Source organism: Tigriopus californicus, chromosome 7 (genome assembly GCF_007210705.1).
Source record: "Tigriopus californicus strain San Diego chromosome 7, Tcal_SD_v2.1, whole genome shotgun sequence".
Taxonomy (NCBI): Eukaryota; Metazoa; Arthropoda; class Copepoda; order Harpacticoida; family Harpacticidae; genus Tigriopus; species Tigriopus californicus.
Genome location: NC_081446.1, coordinates 7,276,120 through 7,297,906, shown reverse-complemented (window position 1 = coordinate 7,297,906; position 21,787 = coordinate 7,276,120). Strand labels below are relative to the sequence as shown.

Sequence of the window (21,787 nt, the reverse complement as noted above, 5' to 3'; positions counted from 1 at the left end):
TACTCTATCTGATGTACCTAAGGCAGGCAGTTAGGAGGTTAGGTAGGCAAGCAGCCAACCCGCCAGCCAGCCAGCCCACAGGCACACTTGGCTTTCAGCCGCCTTCTAGGTCTTACACCATCGCAATACTGCACCCAAAACCATCTGGGCCAGGATTGAATAGTGGAGACTATTTACATACTTAGTGAGCTCGCACTTGTACAGGAAGAACCAACACAAAAAATAGCTTGTGGTTGCACCGAATACTATTGGAACTTTGAATTAGATTCAAAGAGTTCGATGAACGTTGAACGTGAGACAACGGTGCAGTGAAAGAAAATCCAGTGAAAGAAGCATCATTTTCGATTGGTGGAACGAAACCGATATATCAGGGCCTCTGTCGTATAAGCAAATAGGAGAACAAGACGGTAAGTCACATCAACCCTTGGAGTTTCATCAGTACTATGTCAGATCAGCTCTAGTTTGTTGGCAGTTCTCCCCCCACTGCGGTGAAGAGCCGGTAACCAAAGGCAGTAAATGGATTCGGCTCAAAATCCACCGGGATCGTTCAACATGAGCAACAATCATTTGTCAAATCGTCAAATCAAACCTGAGGCGAGGCTGGGTCAGGCTAATTCATGTACAGACAATATGAGTGCGCTACTACGTACATTTATTAAAGCCAACCTTATAACGAGCTTCCACAAAGGCAATGTTTCGACGATAATCGGTGGATTCTGGGCCGATCATCGAACCCCACACCTCCTCTTACGTCATGCCTTGAACTCACTTTTTGTAACAACCGTTCGACTGGCCACCTAAAGCACTACCACCATTACGTACGTACAGGAGTGTGTGATGGCATTGACGTTGGCATTGGCCAGTAACTACTTTTGTTAAGGGGTGTTTACTGTCGTCGACACTTCTCTGGCTACTTACTTACATGACTTGACTTTGGTCGGAAAATTTGGCGTTTCACGCATTTAGTCGTTCACAGTACTCAGGTGGTTTGAGATCATTGAAACGGCTTTGAATGAGCGAAATCTCCAAAAGTGAAGGCTCTCAATGGTTTTTTGGTGTGTGAATGAAGTCGACGGTTTTAAGGTCGGCTGTCTTCAGGGACATCCATTGTACACACAAACAGCAACATAGATTTTGCACGTTTGGCTTGAAGGCCAGTGGGCATGAAAGCGACGACTTACTCGCGTAAACCTGATCGATCCCAACTTGATTGTTACCCCCCCACCTAAGACCAATTGGTATTTCATTTGGCTTTTTTATTGGGAATGAATGAGGCCGGGTGTGGTTCGGCTCACGTTTACTTTATCAATGCCCACAATTCGTATACATACTTTACTGGATGGCAAGACGAACCAAAGCTGTTCAGCCCTTCATTGTTTTCGATAATGATTGCCAGAGGAATGCCTGAATCTGCTTGCAAAAATATTTACATCCGTCATGATGGATTAAGGGCTACCTAGATTCATTGCTTTGTTAAAAGATTTAAAAAAAGGCCATAAATTTCCATTTGTACGGGTCTTGTTCTTAATGTCTCCAAATGATGCCAATCAGCTGACATTCATTTGACGGACTGTCATTCTCTCTTTGATGTTGGCATAATTCTGGACTTTCTATTTCTCAAAACCCCATTATTGCTTGACGACTCTAATGCTATGGCTGTACATACTTACTTAAATTCGTCAGTTTTCTCGATTTTATGCTAGAAAAAGAAGGGTTTCTAAAGAATGTTTTCCGGTCTGCAGTTCCATCCTCGACTCTGTTTATACAGCACTGTGCCTCTGTTAGCTCAAATCCCTGATGGCCAAGAGCCTGTTTCTAGGTGTGCCCTCTAGGGTACGTATTTGGTGCGATCTGACTGTACCTACAAATAGGGCTTTGTTCTGCACCTACGAATGTTGAATCTGGTATACGTATACCCTGATTCCCCCGCGTCAAAATCAGGATCGAGATCGGGATGCTGAAGGGACGAGGGCAGAACACAGGAGGGAGACACGAGGGCCGGTCGGCCTCTTGGCCGATCGGCCCTCGGCTAGGCCTGATGATGATGATCGTCATCATCATCTCACAGGTTGTGGGGCAGACACGAATGACTGTTTTGGAGAATAACCCGTCTTCTTCCGGGTTATTCGTTCGACTTGAACAACCATTTCTTTGAATAATTCATGTTTCCCATCTTCTCCGCATGAAAGACTCGTCGAAGGCAAACCTCCAACTACGTCATTGTGACGATCGATACAATTCTAACTTTTGCCTCGATTTCTCCGATTCATTCGATTTGATACAGAATGCCGAGCAATTGTTATTCTCGAAATTGCAGTGCAATTGACACAACCCTTTCTTCCATCGACATTTCTCAAGATTGAGGACACCGAAGAGTACTGAGCAATCCAAGAAGTCAAGTTGCACAACAACAGTAGAGGTTTTGAGGATCTTTAATGAAGGTTGTAATCCAAACCTAACGACAAAAAGCCATTGCAGTTGTGCAGTTCCCGTAAAAACAGGCCAGGAGTTGGCAATTAGTTGCATTAGTTGTATTGGGCTGGAAAATGGTAAAGGAAGCGGAGAAGTGGGTAGGGACAGTTAACGTTCTGTCCATAACTCACCATTAAGTTCAAGCTAGCGGGCATGAACGAGTTAAGAGTACCACGTATTTAACAGAGAGAGAGAAACGGGACGCTATTCCCCCGACGTTATTCCCACGTTTTAGTTGGAAAGCGCACTTGGGGTGTACGTGTCATCATAACCAAGAAAGATGCTCATTCACTGGCCCACCACATCAGTTGGCACCACTCAGACGGTCATGGGGGAAAACCCGTCCAATCGAGTTCCAGCCTTAGGGCAGCCCGGAAGAAGCAGAAGCATCTAGAGTGAAGTAGTTGTCAAATTCAAGTTCCTCATCCATGGCAGTGCTCGAGCAGCTTTGGGGATGCTATTCGGTCGTGATTAACCATCGGGATTAACGGTTCTAGTCTTCGAGTGTTACCACTCTTTAGCTGCCTGCTCGTTCAAGATTGAAAGCGGAAGAGAACAGAAACCAACGGAAGAACAACGGGTTTGGAGGACGTGAGGACTGGATGAGAGAAGGGCTTCACCGGTGCGAAATCATTCGTGCGTGTGTCATTCACAGATACCGAAAGCGTATCTTACTTGGCCAGACATCGATGTACGTACGTATGATATACTCGTTAGTCTGTATTGTCTGTATGCATCCAGGGAGTCAGCTAGAGCTAGAGGACAGCTGGGTTGGCCACGAATTCCACCTCTTCGTGCCGGGCCCCTTCATACCATATGATCGGCTGAATCGAACGGACTATCTTGAGGCACGATTTCTATGCCTAGACTTCCTCTCATTTCCCCTGGCATGGTCCAATTGGATGGAAGCGTGGTGGGCCAATCTGGAAGATATCAGCTGCCTCGCCATGGTTCTGCCAGACCTGCTCTTCTTTTTTCAACGCTCCTGCTCGTCTTAAAGTGGGTCTCTGGGTCCAAAGGTGGCCCACCGACCCTGGAGTAGGCCCACACTGCATGCAAAAGCGGCATGGGCATACGAGCGTGTGGGCTTGAGCCCAACCAATTCAGGATCCGTCATACGGCGACTGCTACTCGCTTGTTCCATCTGGATACTGTCGAGTGTCGGTCGACCCCAAAACGTACGTACCTGCCGGAGAGGGCCAAAAGAGCAGAGGCCCGACATGGAAATTCAAGGGGAAACACAGATTGCCCCTCCGAGGCTGGCGTGTGTGTTTGTACATACGTAGAGTACGTCTGATCTGGTTAGTTGTACGTCAATCGAGTAAGAGTGTGTGCGCGTAAACGTTTGCGCATGTACAGGGTTGTCCTATAGTAGTAACCTCTTCAATTTAAAATTCTTTTGCTTACAAAATGCGGTAATTTGATTGGTTTTGGTAAAAGGATCCAAAATTCAGGCCATACTCAAAATGTTTACAGAGGATTTTTTCTAAAAAGCTCCATTTAGGCGATGCATTCGATTGAGGGGGTGTGTGGGTCTCATAAAAAATAGACCAAATAGCTTTTCATTAGAATGTTTCCAAAGCCCTTGTCTTTCAAAGGAATTAGTACCAGAAACATTTTCATGATCTGGGTTCAAAACATTTTTTTATTTTGCATAGGACACACAACTTGGATAACCCTGTAAACTTATACGAAGAGAAAGAGCTCGAGAAACAGATCTCTTCCATCGAGGGAAGGAGACTTCTCACATGTCGTTAGAATAGCATACATACACACATACAAGGGTAGCATACAACTCAAAGGGAGCATGTGTAGTGCACTTGCTCCCACTGCTGCTGACTTCCAGAGTCGTCGCTCGACCCGTCGTTGTGCGCTTGAAACACGGACGGACGGACTGACGGACGGTGAGGTAGACTGACTCGGAGTGATAGGACTTCCATCGTTTCATAGGCTGACTAACTCAGAGAATGAAGAAAGGTACTTCACTCTCCGTGGACGGAGCTGACTGATCCTCCGGCAACCACGACCCGATAGAGAAGAACATAGTAAACCTAGTCCACCAGTGAAGAACCTATCTGGGACGTATTGTGCGTGTCGACGCACCCGCCTAACTCTAGATACGGACTACATACGTACATACCTACCTTGTCTTGCCTTGTCTTTCTTTCCTTTGAAATTTGCCAACAGTGGGCCTCCAGCAGTGCTGCTCGAAAGTAGCAGTGGTGTGGTAGGTAGTATTACTATGAACGAGATCCGAGGCACACTGGAAAGTTCAACGAGAAACAAATAGAAACTACAGTCACGGAATGAGTGTGTGAGTGAGCAAGCGATGTGAAACCAACGCATCAAGATGTACAGTTACTAAGCGAACAATGTCATCACATCGTCCCATCAAGCAAAAGAGTCCCTAGTTGGTCCAATACTGTTGATACAGTTTGCCATTCGGCGGAATAATTCGTGACCCCGTCCTCAGTTTCGTCCTATGGGCGCTCAGTCTCAATTGTCATCAGGTAAGGAGACCCCCGCCAATGTCTGCCCCATCGAAGTGTATATACACACGTTAGGAGTACAGAAAGAGCGGAAACAAAAGCCAGAACAAGCAACTCAATATTCCCCTGCCAACGTTAAGGAGCCGAGACTCATTCCAAAGGAAAATCGAAATCGAACAAGATTGAAACGTTTCCCCGTACAGCCATCATAAGTAACCGACGTTGATCGATTTCATCCCACTTTTCCTTTGCCCGCGGGGCCTCTGTATGTCTCCGGGTCATTAAGTGCATTTGCCGTGCAATGGAGGTGGTTGATCACCTCAATAAAGCATCATCATTGGTGCTGTCATCGCAATCGTCGTCATCCTCCTACTTCTATGTAAGCCCTATTGCCTCATTTGGCGCCAGCACAAAGGCCGCCAAAGAGTGGAGGGAAAGAGGAAGTAGTGTCAGCCGTCTCAGATGGATAGATAGATAGATACCTGGAAGGAATCAAGATTGAAGGATAACGAAGTTGATGGTGGGGTTTATCTCCTGTCTTCAATTGAATTCTGTTTCATCATCGAGGACTAGCTTGGTACCTTGGGTGCCAAATCAAGACGTTGTTAGCTGGCTATTAGGAGAGGGAGGCATGAAGCAATACCAACTAGTGTATGAGGAGTACCTCAAATCTCAAAGGAAATCGCACCTGAGTAAGAATAGTACTTTGTGAGGGAAAGGGGCTCAACACTTCAGAAGTGTCATTGCCCACGTCAGCATTACGGAACATTTCCTTACGTTCGCTTTACGTTCGTACTCCCAGGGCAATGGCGTTTAGCCAAACGATGTATGTAAACCTGCCTTACCCGATGCTTTCTGGGTAGAGCTGTTCCTTTGTCTGCGAGAAGGAGAAGTTGCAAAATTGTATACAGACAAATTACCTTCTTATGAAGTTGAATGTAAAAGATAGTTGAACTTAAACCATCTGACTTTCTCTTTTAGATGCCATAGCATCATCTTGCCATATCGCCATCACCTCCGAGAGTATTCCTGAGAACAGTCTCACCTTCAGCAGCCATGTCTTCCATACGAATTGACTCCAAGCAATTGGATCACATTGAAAGCCTGGGCACTTCCCCAGCTTCATCATCTGAGACATCCAATGGGCCCCGACGAGGTTCCAACTTATACGAGGCCAATGCCATAGACACATCACCAGGCCAGCGGCATCTTCCCGCTCATTACCAGCCATCACACCAGCCGTCACACCAGCCGCATCAGCCAATGCATCAGTCCATGCATCACCATCCAGGACTTCATGATGACTTTCAAACGGCTACTCTCACCCGAAGACGCGGCGGAAGAAGTCCGGCTTCCACCATGAGCCGTGAGTTTTCAGGCTCGATCCAACTTCATCACCAAGCCTATGTTCATGGTGGAGGTTTGGGCGGGGGTTTTCAATCACCCCTCTGTACAAATGGGGCGCGGCCCCATGAACTCCAGCGACCTGATTCGGTGATCACCACCAGCAGTATTGTGTCCAGTGATACAGCTAGCCAAGTGGGAGATTCTTCCGATGTAGGTCATCCTCCCTCGGTTTATGCCATTTCCGGCCTCTATGGGCCCAACCGTGGCCCCAGCTCCAGTTCAGCCAAAGCCCGACATTCAGCCGAGCAGCTGACCACGGCGGAGAAGCCACGATCGTCGACTTTACCTCAGGAGAGCTCCCTCAACATGCACTCAGATCTTACTCACACTCAAAAGGCCAAAACAGCCCACGCTTTCCCGACAGTGGTGCATAGGAGGCAGAGTTCAAACCCGGTGTCAGGCACGAATGCGGGCGGTGGTGTGCCTTTGGGGGTGAACAAATGGCCTCAAGCTCACACCTCCCAAACTATTCCGGCCATTCTTCCCTCTAGTGTTGTGTCTCGAGTGAGCGGCCACCGTCGGAGTAGTTCCTACGGCCACCACCGGGCTTTGACCAACTCCGTGAGTCTGGGAGCTGGAGGGCCATCATCCAGCCATCACGCGGCCGCCCGCATTGGCCATAGGAGAACAGGCTCCAGTGTGATTGAGACCCTTCAAACTTTGACGTGCAGTGGAGCCGAGACGGATAAGACACGCGAGGAGTCCATTGCCCAGTTCCTGGAAAATCTCAAAAAGGAACAACAAGAAAAGTGAGTGCATGTCGGGCCTAGGTTAGATCACGTGTACGACGGAGAGTATTCTAGGTATGCTGTAGGTATGTTGGAAGCGGGAAACCTTCAATTGAAGCAATGGGCTTTGACAAAGCAAAGCTGTTGACACCTTTTTGTCAGTGAGCTTGTCGGAATGTCATTATGCACACAAGTAGTAATGTGCTGCCAGTTTGGGTAAAAGACAAACACTTTTTATTAATGTGATTTATCTGGTGTGAAAAATTCAGTCCAATGCATAACTTAGATTGGCAGCTTAATCCAAGTAATGCATTGTAGCTAGAAAAATGGTAGACAAATTGTCATTTTCTTTTGGTAAGATTATAATTTCATGCCGTGAAATTGCATTGCAAGTCATTTTTACGGGCTGAAATATCCTCATGATAGAGTGGCCTGGTTCGTCAGCCGTCATATCCAATCCTCAAGTTAAAGGTATCCTTGGACAAAGTCAAAATTCAAAGGTAGACGCACAATAAGGTGTAAACTGAATTGAATTGAAAAAAAAGTGAGAAACTCGACCTTTCAAACAATCAGTACCATCCTCCTGGCAGCCTAAGTACTAGAGTAAATATGTTGCGGCCCGTTCGAGTTTGGCTTGTACTGTACTGTATGTTATTCAATATTGCATGTACTATCTCATCTTGAATCTGGTACCAACTGCTTCGGTATCGGTTAACGTTTTCATCTTAGTTACTGATATGGCTATTGAATACAAATTGTTAAAAATATAACCCAACTAGTTTCTTCTCCCAACCACGCCATAAAAATTGCTTTACCACTCTCTTGGTTGGGTCTAGACCAGGCTATTTTGTATGGTAGGTTACGGAACGCCATGGTTCCCTCCAGAAAAGAAAAGAAATAAAAACGATTTTAACCTGAAATATTCTGGCGCCACTCAAAATTGATGGCTCGTAATTTTTTCAACTAAAAAGTCCATTCAATATTAGAGTGGAAATTGTTACGTAGGCTTGGATGCGTCATCAATCAATCAATCAGTCATATGGTACGTTTGATCAAGGTTGGAAATCTATCCCTTGAGTTAGCGTTCTTCGTTGGTCCAAATGTTTGAATTAGCCCCAACCGTTTGAGTGTGTGTGTGTGTGTGAGCCAGTTTGTAGCCTTGTGTGTGTGCGTGAGCCAGTTTGTAGCCTTTGTGTTTGTTCATTGTCCAAAGCTTTGAATAGGGTTAGCCAAACTGGAAATGCTACTTGAATCCCATGACATAAAGATACATGAAGAGACATGAGTGGAACTAGTAGCAGGTCGTAGTAGGGGTAGTAGCTCTACAGTAGCCAAGGAATCTAATGGTGGCAATGGTAATGGCAATGAAGGCAGAACTTGTAGCATCTGGCCAACTGCTGTTCTTTGTCTTCGATGAAACAACATGGATTTTCGTCGAATTGTCAAGGTTTGCACCGCCATCTGTTGCAGTCCGTAACGGCGACAATCCTGTGAAAATCTCAAATCTCATGTCCCTGTAACTCCTGTCAGGCCGAAGACCTGGTTGGCTGAGTTCTCAAGCATGTAGCTGAGGCTTTGTTGTACTCTTCATATTTTTCGTCTTCTTTTCCCTCGTTTCCACCAAGTCGCCTCGACAAACGTCAAGAGCATCCTCCTTGATCTCCTTGTTCTCGGTCGCTTCTTTCCTCCTCCTCCTGCTCCTCCTTCGTAGGCCCTCAGTTTTCGTCCAGGCCTGACGGATTGACGGCGAAAGCACACACGCTTCGCATTGACTTGATGCAGTTCGTGAACGCTTGTGCACTCATTTGAACAGGGCCTGGTAGATGGAAATTTGAAAATTTGCCCTTGTCCAAGGAAAGCAATAAAAAAACTCAACTGAAGGCTTTTGCTTAAGCCTTGAGTAATAGTCAGGGCTAAAACAGGCTACCAATGACAGGCAGAGAGATCTATGCACACGATATGGCCGACTTTGTTTGATCTCCTGATGCCAGGGCCAGAAACAAACTCATAGGCTCTAAGTTTATTTTTTTCCCTTGTCTAAGTCAACATGATGATCATTTGGATGAGGCCCAAGATTACTTGCATGAGGAGATGCGGCAGATTGCTGATGCAAATGTATATTTTCATGTTTCAGATTTGAAAAGCAAGAATTGCATGAGATGCAAGACGAGCTTGAAGATCTCAGGGAATGTGGAATCCCTGGTTGTCATCCCGCTTTCATACAAGGCTTTGCCAGCATTAAGGTACGCCCCATGTCAATTGTCCATTGGTCAAGCGACATTCACGTTGGATTTCCTAACTCCTAAACGACTAGAACCAGCTCGAATATATCTCTCATCTCTCCCAGGTTTTTGTGTTTCTGCTCTCAATCTTGGTGACGCTCCAACAAGCCCTGGCCTCGGGGTACATCAGCTCGGTGATCACCACCATAGAGAAACGCTACGAGATCCCATCTTCCATCTCCGGGATTATCGCCTCTATGTACGAATTGGGAAATTTGGGCACGGTAATCTTCGTGTCTTATCTGGGATCCAGACGACACATACCCGTCTGGATTGGCATGGGTAAAGCGTTCAAGCCAACAACGGCATCGACAATTTAAAAATGACGACCCAATCTAACCTTGTCTTTCATTGAATAGGCGTGCTCGTCATGGGAATTGGTTCCATCACATTTTCCCTGCCCCATTTTCTGGCCGGCAATTATATGCTTCGGTCCGATCTGAATACGAGCAATGACAACATTTGTCGCGTGCCCACTCACGGCGATGGAGCCAACCCGCTCTTGGAGCAGCTTCCGGCGCTAGACAAAATTAAATCATTGACTCAAGGTCAGACAAACTAAAATCTCGATCTGGATGCTTGCGGCGTCAGAATCACCACCATATGTTCACATGTTCACCACACTCCTTTCCACTTTCAGGACTGAACTCTCCACCTTTGGGACCCAACTCTAACAACTTCATCCCGCGAGAGGACAACTGCATTGAACAAGCCGATGAATCAGCGGCTATGCCCATTGTGATCTTCATGATCGCCCAAATGCTCTTAGGTTGTGGTGGTTCGCCGTTGTTCACACTGGGAACCACCTACATCGATAACCATGTAAAGCGAGATGACTCGTCCATGTACATTGGTATCATGTATTCCATGTGCGCCTTTGGACCAGTCTGTGGTTTCCTTTTGGGAGCCTATCTCTTGTCTCATTATGTCGACACGTTCTCTTTTGACCTCACCAACTTACACATAGGTAAGCTTGATGTCCGTCTGCACTTATAAATTGCTCGTTTGTCCTTTTGCAGATGTAAATGTAAAAAAATAGCTCGTACTTGCATATTTGGACCATTTTTACGCATGCACCTTTTGTTACAGATTCAGGAGACACGAAATGGATTGGCATGTGGTGGGGTGGGTTCCTGATTTGCGGAGCATCGCTCATTATTATTGCCATTCCCTTCTTTTTCTTTCCCAAGGAACTGAAGGTAGAACATGATTCTTTTTTTTTCATTATTATTTATATCTTTTGGTGGGGCTCCGCCTCTTTTTTAAATTGAACACTGTCCAGTTCCTCGTTTTCTTTTTACTCTGATGCAGAGATTTTCGCATATTGAAGCTACGACAGCTTCCATATTTTCCTCTTTCATCCGCGCCCTGAGGACAATATTGATTTCATGAACGTTCGTTAACCTATTTTTCTTTTAAATTAAAATTTCCAGAAAGAGAAGGTCAAAGTGTACATTGACGAAAAATACCATCATGCCATGGATCCCAGCATCCGACCCAAGCATCGTAATAGTGAAAGCTCGGAAGACGTAGAAAGCTATGGCAAAGACATCAAGGACATTCCCCGCTCCATGTGGAAGCTCCTGACCAATAAGATATACATGATCACTTGCATGGGAGCGTGTATGGAGCTAATCATTGTCTCTGGATTCATCATATTCTTGCCAAAGTATTTGGAGACCCAATTCAACTTGGGCAAAAGTATGGCCTCGATGTTCACGGGTGGGATTGCCATCCCCGGGGCCTGTATCGGAATCTTCTTTGGCGGATACATTCTCAAGCGATTGCAATTGCGTCCCAAGGGGGCCGTTCAGTTGGTGTTGTTCTTCAACATTCTCTGCTTGAGTTGTTACGCCATGCTATTCTTCTTTGGTTGCGATAACGTCAAAATGGCTGGCACAACCATGCCTTACAGCACGTAAGTAGTGTCATATTGGCATTCTACGAGTACTATTATGCGCACCCTATTGTGAATTGCTTCAATTGACCGAAGTTGCCTTGCACTTCAGGAATACGAGTGAGCCTTTCAAGATTAATTTGACAGCATCGTGCAACTTTGGTTGCGAATGCGACATGAACGACGTTCAGCCCGTATGTGGGGCCAATGGGCTCACCTATTTCTCACCTTGCCATGCAGGATGCACAAGTCTAGGGTCCACGAGCGATAACTACACGGATTGTGCATGTAAGTAAAACATTAACAGTGGGCAGCAATGCAGTGTGTAGGCACTGCTTTGTCTGATATCCTCGTCATGCCCGGGTTCTCTCTCTTCAGGCGTTCTGAATAGCCTGGATGATCCATTTGCGGGTGCCAATCCTCTTCACGGTGCCTCTGCGGAAGTGACCATGGTTCCCGTGGCCACAGCCGGACCCTGTTATAGCCAATGCCAGATGATCATGCCCTTCATGGTGCTACTTTTCTTCATGACCCTGGTAGTGGCTGTGACCCAAATGCCAGTGCTCATGGTTGTGTTGAGGTGAGAACGATCGCACTAATTTTATCGCAGAAAACATAGCGAACTCCAAATCTGCCCGGAAGATTGAAAAGTTGACCGTCTGTGCTCCACTATACTCTTTTCTGTTCCCCAAAGGTCGGTTGAAGAGGAAGAGAAGGCGTTTGCCCTTGGAATTCAGTTCGTCATTTTCCGCCTTTTTGGCTACATCCCGTCGCCCATCCTCTTTGGGAATGTGATCGATTCCACATGTTTGTTGTGGAAATCCACGTGTGCTGGAGAAGAAGGGGGCAGGTGTCTCATGTACGACATCGAGTTGTTTCGATATAAGTAAGTCACATCGTGCCTCGAAAGGGCATCAAAAGGATAGGAAAATGACACTAACAGACCTTTTTGTTTGGTTTTAGATATGTTGGAGTGTGCTGTGTTATCAAGATTATTTCTGTGATCATTTTTCTCATTGATTGGTGGCTAATTCGCCAGCGTCAGCAGACCGAGAAAAAGGCCAACGTACTTACTGTAGGCGAAGTGGTCAACTCAATCATTTCCTTGGATAAACGTAAGTCCTTTATTTTGAGCGATTCACTGACAACTGAATCTGATGACGTCACCACTTTTGTTGGAATAGATCACTCCATCAATTTCAAAACAATGATGAAAGTGATCAGATTATGTTTTCAAAAAATAGATCATGATTGTAAGCCTTATTGGAACTGCTATTCAATGCTAGTCATCTCTGCTGTGATATCACATTCTAATCTGCTATTTTATCATTCCCGATGATCGCAATAAAGATCATTATGATTAATTCCTTGATGCGTAATCAATATTGAAGCACAAAGACTCGAGACTCGAGCGACCTCCCCACAATGCTGTCATGTCATCCAACATCTTTTGCTTAAGGACCAAACTGCTCAAGAGTGTATTGATGGACCATGCTCTCGGACTCATTGTGTTTTACCTGCTTTCAGTGTTTGATCCCGAAGGGCCCCTTTGGTTGCGGATGAACGATCCTGAAGAAGGCGTAAATGTGGTTCAAAGTGCGCCTTCCGGAGAAAATCTCCATCTCGTCGAAAACCCAAATTCTCAGTCCAAATACCAAAACACTGAAACGGCTGCCACTTAAGTGAATCATCACCCAGTGGCGGATTCAGATTCAATCCATTGTCATGCAATTATTGTTGTCCATTGCAAACATGTTCATCTATTCAGAACAAATAATGAAAAGTTAATAAATCAATCATTAAAAGATCATGTCCACCGTACTTCAGGTCAAGTACAACTAAATTATCTGTACAGTTTGCTAGATTTGGCCCACTTCGAAAGTAAGGCAATTAGCATGGGCCCACTTTAGTAGAAAGTCATTGTAAAACGATCTACCATCAACAGAGAAGCACAAAGTAGCAAAAACTATTGGCTAATAATCGTTTGAAATCAATGCTAAGTCTTTAAAAGGTTAAGAACAATTAGAAATATAGAATAAATCTTTATATATTTAGAAAGGTATAATATCACTTTCAGGGCGTCGTTTTTGCCGTAACAAGCATAAATCATAGTGCCATGTTCATGATAGCAAATCATTACATCTTGGATTTTTAGAGGCATTTTATAGTAGGGCATGAGTTATCATAAAGGTCATTACTTGACCTCGAAAACATGAGGTTTAACCTTTTACTACTGATATTGGGCTCAAACTTGTTTTAAACTTGGATTGGAAACGATCTTTGACTTTTTTCACCATTGACCATGCTTTAAGTTGTGTTTTTCTTCTGGATTTCCTGCCATAAAGGATATTTTGAAAATACAGGACGTAATAAATAAACGTCTTCCACCAGTTCCCAATAAAAATTTGGTTGGAAAAAATTGCATTCTTCAGCGGAGAGAAAGTCTGCAGAGTTGTTAATCTGAACTATCGTAATTAATGGTTCTCGTTTCTCTTTACCAGTATTCTTAACAAAAATATACATATGAGCATTACCTTCATGCCGCATAAGTTTGAAATCCCTGGATAATACCATAAAAAGATTAAAATTAAGTTGGTGCATATTCTTAACGTTCAAAATTATCGGGTTACCCACGACGCAAAACTTTTACCTTCAACCCGACACACTTTTTAACGCAATAAACACGAATACCACAACGAAAAGTATATTTTCTACTAGTAATGGATACAACACAATTTTGTGGATGTTACAACATACTCCAGCCAAAGCATTTTTGAGTGTCACATTTCTCAAGCAATGAAGTAAAAAGGAAGAGATGTACAACTTCAAAGACGTAGAACTAAAAAACAATTCTGCATAGAGTTTAAACATTACTCCATTTGTCAATATGAATCAGGTGTTAGACTTCGGTCCTTGAAATCTTTAAAACGAAAAAGAACAATGGGTTTAGGCTTTTAGGTTTCTTATAATGAAGAAAGCCGTAGGTTTTATGGAATTCAGGGTTTTATTAGCTATTTATCTCTCTTATTTAATTTAACCCTCATTTGCACGTTTTCATCCCTGCTTTGTCATTAGTGCAATACACAGTGTGTTAGAGCTCATCATGAGTGAGTTTTACAATCATGATGAGTCGGAGAGCTTAGCACATCAGATCAAAGATGAAGGCATATGTCATAGAATCATGTTTCTCAAGTGCATCCATCGCCTTTGACGTTATGAACCCAATATCCATGGCAACCCAGGCCTCACCAACTGATGCTTTCAGCTTGCCCACATTGATGTGGATGGTCGTACAGGTCTTGATCTCCACCTGCCCCCAGGTGTTGACATCCAGGGGATTCAGGTTAGGACTGTTTGGGGGCCAAACCAATTTCGAGCTTGGAGCCTAACCTTTAATCAAGGTTGGCCTGGACATGAAGAATACCCTGATGGCGGGATGGAGCTTGTTAATACTGTAAACCGAGGTGTTGTGGATGCTAAAACTATTGTTAATTTTGATGGCAGTCTCACCTTTGTCCAGTTTCGCCACAACCCTCTGTCGTGGTTCTTCCATGTTAAAGAGGCTGTTTTGTGTATTTCTTTTCATTTAGACCCGCAATATGATTCAAAATGGTTCGAATGATCACACCCAACTTTAGTCTGAAAAAGAAAAACTAGCCAGACCTGCCATTGACGCGGTTATCGGGGCCTCAAACAAGTGTAACGATATTATGGCTCAGCAGGAACTACAGTTCGCATATTGAATTATTGCATTTTCAAACGAGGTTATATTGAGCCAAATCGAAATTATTAAGAAGAATCTTATAATGATATTTGTTAGGAAAATATGTAAGGATACCGTAATTCTAGCTTTTTATATTTTAGAGACACCCTGTTTTTTAATGCATTACTCTCGATATTTCTGAACTTCACCAGTTGCTAAATTAAAGCTCTCTTTGAAAGTTTTGGGACAGCATCGCTGAACCTAGGTATGGAGGCCTTTGATGTTGACTTTTCATTTTAAATTTCATCTTTCCTGAACAATTAGCCCATATGACCATAATTACAGATTTCGTCCATGGTTGTCTGTGAAGCCATCCAAGCAATGAGCCTTTTTGGAAGTAACTAGTTCAATCCCAGTTTCGCTGTTTGAGGCCTCACACATCTTGGCCTAAATGTAAAACATCCCCAATGTTTTTCCCAGCAAAATGTGCAAAATAGCAAAGCCTTCTAGGGACAAAAAGGTGCAAAATAGAAAGCCCTATTGAAATCGTTTTTTCAAAGTTGTACAAATTTGAAAGGCGTCTTCCAAAACAGGCGAGTTTTCCCTCAATTTTGGACAATAACTTTGCGTCAAGGAATGCTTACCCTTGCATTTTTTTTCTAGCAGTAGATCTGCACCATTGACCTCCGCCTTGAGAAGAATTTGAATTTTTCTTCCTCAAAAAAAAAGAAGTTATTTAGCTTGGAAAAAGCAAGGAATGCAACTATGGTACGTTCTTTGGGCTGTTGAATTATCTAAGTGCCCTGCTTTACTTATCTCTTTCGACTTGAAACTGGCGCTTTTCATTTCTATTTTCCCTATTTTCTCAACCATGGTATCCTGCTCACGACAATAATGAGGTGAAGTACTTTTGGCCCTTCAAAATGTAATAATTGATGAAAAATTGTTCAAAAATCAGCTTTTCATGTCTTTATTTTTGCGGCAGCCTTTGATTTCAAACTTTGAAACTAATTCTAACGCCACGAAAGTTCTGATTTCAACCAAAACAACATTTTATACCAAATATGTAAAAAGTGCAAACTAAAAATGAAAAGGTGCAAAAAAAGGTTTTAAGTGCAAACGTGTAAAAAAGTGGTGCCTAGTGACAAAAAAATCTTTTTACACAATTTGCCCGTCCCTACTAATAATGTCCCTCTTCGGCTCGGCTCAAAAAATTATTTGCTTCATTTGTTGAATAATTCCTCTGGATCATTCTGCATTTCTCAAAGGACGATGATCGGCTAAACAGTTTGCATATTACCTCTGACAAACCCCATTGGAATAACCTGTGGCGGATTATGGCTTTAAAGCCAAATTTAGATCTGGTAACTCCTCATCACAAGATGTTGTGTATTGTTCAAAGCCACTCAAAACTACAATGTGTACGACAGATTATTGGCACAAAAGCTGAGATTGGCAAAAAAAAAAGAAACGAAGGTTACGATCGAGATAATAAAAGTGTGAGAAGAATTACTAAATAATAGCACAAACCAAAATTCAAGTTTACCCTCCGAAAAGTAGTACAGCACCGAACGCAATGAATGTATCACGCATACAAAAAGTAACACATACACACATTAGTATTGTAAAAAAAGAAATAAAATTACATCATGTGCTCTTGGTAGCAATTAAGTTCTTGAACGCATGTGGAGTTTTTGATCGCCGAATCACCAGGGGTAGAGCGTTTCAATGACCCACCACCCGAATAGAAAAGGACTTGAGTCGTGATGAGCTCCTGGCAAAGACCTAAGACTTACTTGATTTAAGCCAGACTTGGACAAGTTTTTGACTAAAACTCCCGATCAACCTTATATTCAAGGGGTAGCTCGATCAGCCAACTTTAAACCGTTGGTCGATCAAATGAAATACATCTAGATGAAAGTTAAGTAAAATGAATAAATTTCTCGTCTTGAACTGTTAGGACTCCAATCTCAGTAGCGGTAAGGAAGTCCGTAAAAAAAGAAAGTGTTTTCTTATCTCAAGGTTGTCTCTATTATGTCATGGTTCATGATCAGCCTGGAGAGGTCCCTCTTATGTATAATTTGAGTATAGACCCTTACATCATTTTTTGACAGGCTTTAAGAGTTAAAATTCTTGCCAGATTTGTGGGAGGTTTCCACAATGAGCTGTGGGAAACATCTTTTAGCTTTTTGCATTGATTTTGATGATCCCATCAACGCTTTGGGCGCGTTTACCTCGGATTCAGTGAGCAGGATAATTGATGGGCTCAGCCAATACACGTTCCATTGACATGTTATTGTTTCACAATGTAACTTTCAATGCTTGACTTGTTGGTAGACAACAACCAGCAATTAAAAACCGGTTAATATGACTTGGTTGAAAGTAAAGAATCAGCTATCACCCTCATTTTAACTGAGTGCAGAAATTCAGTACGTGTACTGGACTTCATCATACATATATTTAATGAGTCAGCGAACAGTTATTGAACGCAAAAGGTTCGTGCCAGCTTTTTTTGACTTGGACACTTTCTGTATAACAAAAAAGACCCGATCTCTGTCAATTGTCATGGTTTGTCATTTTAACCTTTGAAAGTTATAATTTACAGAACTTTTGTAATATTCAACAGGCTTCTGCTACAAGCCGTTAAGATCTCGAAAAAGCGAAGTGCCCTGCTCTGTTAGTCTTAACGCATCATTTTCGAGTGAGACCCCCTAAAGGAAGTCTTATAACATCGTTAGCAATTTTTTGCCTGCCCTTTTTGCATGGCTTCTAGGATGAAGCCACAGACATTTCAATTGTGTCTCACATTCTCACCATGAGTGCTATTTCCACAATTTTGTTACTTTTCGGAGTGAGTGACATTTTGGCCTCAATCTCTTTGGAAGAGCAAGTTAAATTGTTAGAGGCAAGAATCGGAAATTTAGAATCACCAAGTGAGTACTATTCCAGAGCAAGATTATTATTTCAAGTTTTGATAAAGAGAGAGCTTGCAAATTCATTCTGGGCAACAAGCAAGGGCAAATTTGACAAATTCTTGGCTAATAATAAGGGATGTTACTCTGTCCCCTCAAAATGTAACCAATAACAAACGCTGGCTCTGGGATGCACTCGTACTGCGAGTCAAGGACGCTAGAGCAAGTAAACGCCACTTTTGTGATCACCAAACCTTTCCCACCAAGTTCGGCCTAAACTGTATATATGTGATATATATAATTTTTTTTTACCATTGATGATACTTTCTTCAAACAAGGCATGTAAATCCAGGCCTGTGCGTTTAAAATGCATCACTTTTTCATTTTGCTTTGAATGAATATAATGCAAATAATGTTGAATTATAAGGGTATGGAATTGAATGCAATCAATAAATAGGACTTAAAGCAATGTATGTTACTTGATGTTGCCCATATCCACATTGATCATCAAATCCGACATGGAGCGGAACTTGGACCATCTGTTCTTGATGACGGCGAACTCAAGGCTGGATCAGGCATACTTTGTCGCGGTCTTGAGCCAGTCTTTTGTCTAAAAATGGACACCTGACAACTAACTCTTCAAACGCCCAAATATTTTAAAGTCAAACAGTGACTGGGTTGTGTGGTGGCCTCAAAAAGTTGTCAAAAAAGTCTGGGGTGTGCAATTTAAAAAAAAAAAAATCATCTGATTTGCATTTTGATACCTCGCTAAAAACTTGTAACATGTGTTGGCATTTAATCTCTTGTCCTTATCCAAGAACATGAGTTTGCTCTTTTGCCCATCAGAGCCGATGCCCATACTTATAAGTTTGCATGGTGGCACTCCTTTCCAACATGGCCAAATTATCTTCTCGAGACCTTAGGGACTTTCCCAGGGACCACAAGGTATCCCTTGAACCTGTCATAGTCGTCATAGTCCACAGCCCTGACAATCTTGGTGGATAAGGCAGGACCCCTGCTCTTTGTTCCTTTATGTCTTGAGCCCTACCTTTGTTATTAGCCAACATATAAGATTGAAAATTTTGAAACACCTTTTCAAAACAATTTTTCAATTTTTCAAAAAGATCTGAGAGACAAATCTCAATTAAGTGTTCTTGATAAAGCAAGAATTGGCTCTAAACACAGTCTGTCAATATTTTTTTTGCTGAAAACAGTCTTTGAAGAAAATTGTTTCATGAACCTCGAGCTAAAAATTCAAGTAATTTGGTGCACTTGTTATGAAACATCTTTTTTTATTTGACAATTTTGGATGATTTTGTTGAAACCCGAATTTATTGGAGTCCAAAATTCAAATTGAAATCTAGTTGTTTGGACTTTGCTATAACTCTGAACACCTAAATCATGCCTGCCTTTTATGTAATTTTCCTAACAAGTAGACATTTAAACTCGACAACACATCCCTTTTCCACCAATGTCTGAAGTTTGTTTTGTCAATTGTCCATCCCAGATATTCAAATAAATTAATATTTATGTATTATGATAGTTTTTGATCAATTTGATCTTCATGGTTGATTCCTTCACACGGTGGTTATATTATCTGGTTAAGTGTTTGCTCAAATACCAAGACATCTAGATATGTTTTTCTTTGTCAAAGAGACAAAAGGAACAACTTTTGTGAAATACACATATTTAAAAGTAGCTCAGATAAGTGTGTTAAATCACTTAAAGTGCATTAGAATGCACCATTGTCAAAAACGTAGTCAATCAGTATTAAACATACAATTAGTTTTGTATTGACTTAAAATTTCATAAACATCTATTTCGCAGATGCCTAGATATTACAACTTAAAGGTTGCGTTTTATGCCTTAAAAGCTCGAAAAATGGCCTAATTATGTTTCCAGTTATTCCCAAGGAATGTGATTGTGTTTTTCAATGGCACGACAAGAAATGATATTTCGCCATTTTCTTGAAGATTTCTTTAAAAGCAAAAAGTAGCAAAAAATGTCGCTTAAAACTTACAAAACATGCAAAATTGCCTTTCATTTTACTTAAGTGCCAAAAGCTACAATATCCTATCGTGTTCCTAAAATATCTGAACGATACCTGTGACAGTTTAATTTTCCAAATTGTCACTTTTTGCAATAATTAATTTCTACGTACTAGCGATGTTTTTATTGAACGTTAATAGAATTTTGTCAAAATTCAAGATTAAGCTTCGTTGAAGTTGCGATTGACAAGTATGGCATCAAAATTGTGAAATATTGACATTAAGTAAGTTTTAAGTTATATTGCAAACTATATTCGGGCTTTTCTACCTGCTTCAGAAAAGTGAAAAATTTTCATTTATATTTTAGGCATAGAAAAAGCTTATTATATTTCTTGGCAATTGCTTTAAGCTATAACCGGAGCAATTTGCTGTCAAATTCGATGAAAATGCAATCTTTTAAAACGAGATATCTTATAGTTTGCTCCATGGATTTGAATAAAATTTTAGTTGGAAACGCACCTAAAGTTACTTCCAACATCTATTGATACCGTTTTTAAAAATGCTATCTTTTTGTAGGTTTTAATTGGATTAATATACTAATCTGAGCTAAAATCCAAAATGATTTTTTACAAAAAATGTTCCTTTTGTTTCAATAACAACGAAAATCATTATTATAAGTCTTGGCATTTGCAAAAAATCTTTATCAGTATTGTGAGTAACACCGTGTTCATTCTATTGACTTTTAAGACAAACGTAGAAACATTTGGTATATGAACAGAGTTCTATTTCAAAGAGATATAAAAAAGACTTAAATATACTACTAAATAAAACTTGCAAAGGCAATCTTGCTTTATTGCTACTAGAGTTACTGTCTTAATTCAACGCCTAGGCCTAACTTGTTGGGCCAAGAAAAGCTGTGTCGTTTCCTCACTTGAGAGTCCTTAAATAACGAAGCCTTTGCCGTTTGATCCTTGTTCTAACAACACCTATTGCTAGAAAAAAGTAAATAAGTCAGAGAAGGTTTGACATGGTTTGACCTTAACCTTTTATTTGGCATCATATGCGATTTTTTGTACCTAAATTGAAGCATTTGATCGAGGTTCCAAAAGGTTCCATGAATAGACCGGGATAAACATGAGACTCCCTTCCTTGTGAAAATGTGACGCTACAAGAGAATGTGATCTTGACGAGGTTTAGCTACCAACACCTTAATCCATGATTCAAAACTGATGTTAGTAAATGAAATATGCTTTGCTCGTTGTTACTCGTTATATTTGCTATTATTTCTAATCCCAGCCTGGTTAGTGCTGGAGAAAGGCCCAAGAAGACAACATTGGACGGAATGCTCCAAGGTGGAGATTTGTCATTGTTCTTGGGAAGAGCAGTCGATCAATTGCCGTGGACGCTTTACAACAACCGGGACAAACAATGTGTGGAATCAAGTCATCATTCGGGACGTACATCATTTGTAAGTCACGGCAGTGCAGACGACATTCGATATGGCCAACTAACAAATAAAATTTGACCTCGCTCATAACTTTCAAAACTCAAAAAAACTGCTAGCAATCTTTTATCTAAGGAGGGCAATGATGGAAGAACAATCAAATGCATTATTTCAACGCAGGCATTGATTTGTTAGTAGCTTTTAAGTCAGACTTGGAGAAAATTTTGACCAGAGTTCCAGACCAAACCAAAATAAAAGGGCTAACCAGATGTGGCAACTTTAATTCGTTGGCGGGTCTCAACTCTCCGGTTTCAGTGACGAATTAGATTTGTTTTTTAATGAAGAAAAGTCAAAAAAATATTTTTATGAATAAAAAATATTTTTTTTGTAATATTTTTTATGAATGAAATTTATTTTTTTTTGTAATGTTTTTATGAATGAAAAATATTTTCTTTTTGTAATATT

At 41.8% G+C, this 21,787-nt stretch overlaps 2 protein-coding genes across 4 annotated transcripts in view; both read left to right on the top strand.

Annotated features, from left to right (window-relative positions):
- The first annotated feature begins 164 nt into the window (after window positions 1-164).
- On the top strand, window positions 165-13,082 carry LOC131884352 (solute carrier organic anion transporter family member 5A1-like). 2 transcript variants are annotated; one of them, XM_059232097.1, is made up of 13 exons: window positions 165-407; window positions 5,943-7,117; window positions 9,231-9,339; window positions 9,444-9,660; window positions 9,738-9,926; window positions 10,019-10,345; window positions 10,468-10,577; window positions 10,812-11,296; window positions 11,388-11,563; window positions 11,654-11,855; window positions 11,970-12,161; window positions 12,239-12,390; window positions 12,803-13,082. In XM_059232097.1, exons 2-13 carry the CDS (start codon window positions 6,018-6,020, stop codon window positions 12,955-12,957), a joined length of 3,414 nt encoding a protein of 1,137 aa, XP_059088080.1. In that variant the 5' UTR covers window positions 165-407; window positions 5,943-6,017; the 3' UTR covers window positions 12,958-13,082. The 2 variants fall into 2 exon arrangements, with proteins under 2 accessions (XP_059088080.1, XP_059088079.1); XM_059232096.1 differs by lacking the exon at window positions 165-407 and adding an exon at window positions 4,161-4,982.
- A 4,645-nt stretch (window positions 13,083-17,727) lies between these two features.
- The window catches only part of LOC131884354 (leucine-rich repeat-containing G-protein coupled receptor 4-like), an 8,017-nt gene continuing 3,957 nt past the window's right edge, over window positions 17,728-21,787 (top strand). The window contains exons 1-2 of one of the 2 annotated variants that reach the window (XM_059232102.1): window positions 17,728-17,911; window positions 21,175-21,346. In XM_059232102.1, coding sequence (XP_059088085.1) covers window positions 17,794-17,911; window positions 21,175-21,346 — 290 coding nt within the window. In that variant the 5' untranslated portion in view covers window positions 17,728-17,793. The remainder of the gene's footprint in view (window positions 17,912-21,174; window positions 21,347-21,787) is intronic. The other variant, XM_059232101.1, reaches the window with a different exon arrangement.

Bases quoted from the DNA above. Each gene is read 5' to 3' on its own strand.
- LOC131884352 (XM_059232097.1), top strand. From the start codon at position 6,018: ATGTCTTCCATACGAATTGACTCCAAGCAATTGGATCACATTGAAAGC. The intron at 11,297-11,387 runs GTAAGTAGTGTC...CTTGCACTTCAG, and splicing joins ACAACCATGCCTTACAGCAC to GAATACGAGTGAGCCTTTCA. The intron at 11,856-11,969 runs GTGAGAACGATC...TGTTCCCCAAAG, and splicing joins GTGCTCATGGTTGTGTTGAG to GTCGGTTGAAGAGGAAGAGA.